The sequence below is a fragment of the Brassica oleracea genome, chromosome C9 (genome assembly GCF_000695525.1).
Source record: "Brassica oleracea var. oleracea cultivar TO1000 chromosome C9, BOL, whole genome shotgun sequence".
In the NCBI taxonomy this organism is placed as follows: Eukaryota; Viridiplantae; Streptophyta; class Magnoliopsida; order Brassicales; family Brassicaceae; genus Brassica; species Brassica oleracea.
Window position 1 is genome coordinate 13,895,554 of NC_027756.1, and position 4,382 is coordinate 13,899,935.

General features: G+C 38.4%; 1 protein-coding gene and 1 pseudogene across 1 annotated transcript; both read right to left on the reverse strand.

Annotated features, from left to right (window-relative positions):
• The window catches only part of LOC106314378, an 8,726-nt pseudogene extending 8,205 nt beyond the window's left edge, over positions 1 to 521 (reverse strand).
• A 3,212-nt stretch (positions 522 to 3,733) lies between these two features.
• LOC106314379 lies at positions 3,734 to 4,373 on the reverse strand. The gene is made up of 3 exons (XM_013752256.1): positions 4,354 to 4,373; positions 4,185 to 4,305; positions 3,734 to 4,085 (listed from the first exon to the last, which is right to left on the reverse strand). Exons 1-3 carry the CDS (start codon positions 4,371 to 4,373, stop codon positions 3,786 to 3,788), a joined length of 441 nt encoding a protein of 146 aa, XP_013607710.1. The 3' UTR covers positions 3,734 to 3,785.
• Positions 4,374 to 4,382: the final 9 nt, after the last annotated feature.

A 4,382-nucleotide genomic window follows, 5' to 3' on the forward strand; every position in this document is an offset into this window, starting at 1 on the left:
GCCACCTTCTCAACTCCTTTCTCATCCGTTATCCAATTACCCGTTTCATCATGAAGTCCCACTATTTTGTTACGAACCCTACGCTGCTTAGTCAAAGCATGGTAAAATTTAGTATTCAGATCTCCAGATGAGTACCACATATTCCTGCTTTTCTGATGCCAATATTCCTCCTCATCCTTATAGGCCTCATGCAATTTCCTAGAAACCTCAATAATCTCTTCTTGTGATATATTATTATCCATTTGAACTTCCTCCAGTGCTTGTTGAAGCTCTTGGATTTTATCCTTTCCATATGGTTGATTATCTTTACGCCATGAAGATATTTCATGACGACAATTATTAATTTTTGTAACAAGATCTCCTAATTGTCCTTCCTGACTCTCCGTCCAACCGGCTACAATCGACTCCAAGAGACCCTCTTGACCAATCCATCTCTTGTCAAACCTAAACTGCCCCCTTTTTTTCCTTGTAAAATTATCCTCTAAGAAAGCAACCACTGGACGATGGTCAGACCCCACCATCTTTAGATACTCTGTATAAGAACATGGAAAAAGCGTGTGCCATTCCTCATTTGCCAAAACCCTATCCAAGCGACATCTGACCGTCACTGCTCCTTTTCCTTTGCCCCTTTTTCCTTGCCAAGACAGTGTATTACCTCGAGCCGGAAATTCTAATAAGCCACTATTCCTTATCATATTATTGAAAGGGATAGATGAAGTTGTACAACGTAGAGAGCCCCCATCCTTTTCATGATTCCCAGTGATCTCGTTTAGATCTCAAATAATAAACCAAGGTTCCGAACGTGCTAATCCAAATCGAGTTAATCTCTCCCATACCTGTTCTCTTAGCTTTTGCACCGGATCCCCATAAACAAAAGTAAGAAAAACTTGTTTTCCTTTGACCACTGCCTCAATATCTATTATTCTGTTGCTAGAATATAAAATTTTAACTTGATACTCATTATTATAAAAAATAGCTAAACCACCGCTCCTCCCATTTGGATCCACAGTAACCAAACTATCACATCCAAAGTGTGATTAAAACCTTTGTACAAATTCGAAATCCTGTTTCGTTTCAGATAAGAATAAAAAATCCGGTTTATGTTTATGCCATGTCTCCCGAAGATAACTTATGGTCCAATGTCTCCCAACAAACGTGTCCAACGAAAAAAAGTGTTGCCAATAGAATTACACTAGGACACTCATGATATAATACCTTATAAAAATAAATTCTTATAAGCTTCAAGTTAACTATAACTAAAAATCCATTCCAACCAGTGTGAGTATAATTTCTCCTCATTTCCACAAACCAATACCTCACCACAGATTCCATATAAGTACCAAGGAGAGACTCTTTTAAGTGTGGCCAATTGCCTAGTAAAACACTTGATTCCAACATATATGCATACCACACTTTTGTATGAAGTCTGACATCGAAACCTACGATCACAGCACCAATATTTGACCTAATCTTACTCACACTCCACAAAATAAGGGTCAAATGCATCCACTGCATCAACCGTACCAATGAAACCATCCCATATTGACCAGTATCCAAGGACGTTTCTGAGCTTGTAATATTGGACAAAGACCAAATGCCCCACCGGAAGTATGTTCTTGAAAGAGATATATTGCACCCAAAATAAAAACCAGCAAAATCCATTGTATTCCCAAACATTGACAAGACAACATTACATACCGTAATCGATAGACTACTATGATAACAAAAAACTGCATCAAAATAACATAAAGAACATCTGTTATCATTATCTCTACCCATTTGCACCATCTGTTGCGATGCACTCTTGTCCCACCTGTGTCCATAATCCAACACCACAAGACCAAACCAAATAGAAAACCATATGTGCTTAGGTCCACCACCAGTAGCATACATCATTCTCCTCGTCAAGAGACATGACAGAACCGCAACAAAACCAGACTCTGTAAGCACACACCACCAACAACATGAATCACCATTTTTATTCCAGTACTTGAAAAATAACAATAACGACAATACGATTGTGTCTTTATTCCAAATCCTTAGTAAGCACCAATGATCATCCTTAACCCAACATATCCGTGTGGTTTCCTTCCATTCCATCTTGCACTGTAGGTTTAATGAGACCAAGTGCAGAATCTGTTGTGGTACCAATAATAAAACCCATAAATTCCAATGTACTCGAATATAACCAAAGAGCCTGAAAACTAGTGTGTTATGAGTAAACTGCCACTGAAGCTCAGTCCACTGAAGGTAACTATACAAGGTATGCTCAGTCCACTGAAGGTAACTATACAAGGTATCCATAACACCGTTGAAGTAAAAACCAAACAAAGCAGTTTTATTCAAATGCATAATCTTGATATCAAGACTTGCAGTAAACCAATGGCCATCACAAAACCAATAAGCCACAACGAAAAATGAGAAAAGATGCTCATAGAGCTTACTGAGCCACAAATACACTGAGCCACAAACACACAGGCAAACAACATACTCATATAGCTTATTAAAATTTGAAAATTAGAAAAACCAAACACCACAACCTGCCACCGTATCTTGACTTCCTTATCAGACTGATCCATAAAGTATCATGGTTTGGATGAGCTCTGATGCCTGCTTTAGCAGCTTCAACAGACGTACGTTTGTGAGGTAAAACGACCCCTTGCCCCAGTTTCTTCATAATGGATCGACCTGCAACAGTCTGGTTCTTAAACATAACCATTCCTGGCCCCTGTTTCTTCTCCTCTCTCTCTCCAATCTGGTTATCTTCGAGTATCGCTATGATCCTGAGCCACATTAATAACCCAATCCAAACTTTCCAGGCCCTACTTCTAGCAAATCGTTGATTCCTTTGTCGACACGCCAAGTAAATCCAAACGAATCTCCTATTGAATAGAAGAAAAATCATACCTTTATTATCCAAGCCATCGCCACTTGAAGACCCTAGATCACATGTATCTGTGTAAATCGTAGATCGTAATATCTTCGAGCCCCTATCAATTCCGGTCTTCTTCATATTCCCCTGCAACCCAATCAATCCTGATTGATCCCCTTGGATCAAATCATCGTGAACTTTCCCTTGTTTGCTAATACCGTAATTCTGATGAAGATTCGGTATCTCATGTGCTATTCCGACCCTCTTTCTTCCTCGATCCCACTCTCGAAACACCATCGGAACCCTAGATCTAAATCACCTTCGTCATCGCCACCCAGATAAAAGCTTGTTATTTGTTATTATACGCTTAATTTTAGGTGCTTGTTGGTTCTCTTTTTTTCTAGGCTGTATCTACTTTGTTGTAAGGCTACAATTTTGAAGATTAATTCCTTATATGAAATGTATTTGACCTAAGATGTCTTGATATATTTTCCAGTAGTATTATTAATAAATATTTGATAACCTTGTATTTTGAGAAAATTAAGGAAGTTACTTGGTAGTTTTGTTTTGGTATTATATATAGACGTAGTAGTTCATTATTTTTTATCCATAAAGTGTAATAAGGTATTTTCAGCAATTGTTTTGGATTATAGTATTTCCATTATTTTGGTAATCTAAATGATGTATATGTTGTGTTATCTTAAAATTTCGGTTATTTAAATGCACCACTAACTTCAAAATTTTTATATTTCTCTTTTCTTTGCAATGAAACCAAAGACCAAAGAAAAAATCAAAACTGTATGCAAATATTAAACCAAAGCAAAGTTTTAAATAACGTTAAAATCATAGTCTTGGCTCAAACTGAAAAAAAAAGGACGACCACTCAGCATGTACGAAGTGAGTGGTGTAAGATCTAGTTGCCATGTTTAGGACGCTTAGCCTTCTGTGATTCATCCCTTTTACTGCTACTTTCATTCCCATCATCAGCATTGATTCCAGACCCAGCAACGACACTTGCAGTAGCCAAAGCAACTTCATCTTCCGCATCAAGTGGGATTTCAGTTGGAGTTGGCACGGGTGGCAGAATCTCTGGTGAGACAACCTTAGTAACAGTTATAGACTGAATCTTGCCGCTGAAGTTGAGGTTAGACACCTTGACCCTGAACTTATGAGTTTGTCCAATGGTGTCAATTAAAGCTTGGGGGCCAAGCATCTGATGGCCAGCACCAAGTTCTTGATTAGCGTAAAAATTCAAGAGGAATAAAGTGAGTTCTAATGAACTGGGAGAGGGCTTGAGTTTATGGCTACATACCTCAAAGTAGTTGTCAACCAATTCTGCCGCTTGCTTCCCTGTCAACTCAGTTCCTGCATCACCAAGTAGGACGAAAACAGCCTGGTCATTATTGTCGTAGAAAGAGATCTTTGCGAGATACCTGTGAATAAAAGTGAACAGAAATCAAATTCTAGCACTACAAGAAAACAGCGGTATTCTGACGGACATTCCGACGGA

What these genes read in the sequence shown, in the direction of transcription:
- LOC106314379 (XM_013752256.1), bottom strand. Translation starts at nt 4,373, where the DNA reads ATGTCCGTCAGAATACCGCT. An exon ending in ATGTCCGTCAGAATACCGCT is followed by an intron (nt 4,306 to 4,353) that starts GTTTTCTTGTAG and finishes TTTTATTCACAG; the next exon opens with GTATCTCGCAAAGATCTCTT. An exon ending in TGGTTGACAACTACTTTGAG is followed by an intron (nt 4,086 to 4,184) that starts GTATGTAGCCAT and finishes GCTGGCCATCAG; the next exon opens with ATGCTTGGCCCCCAAGCTTT.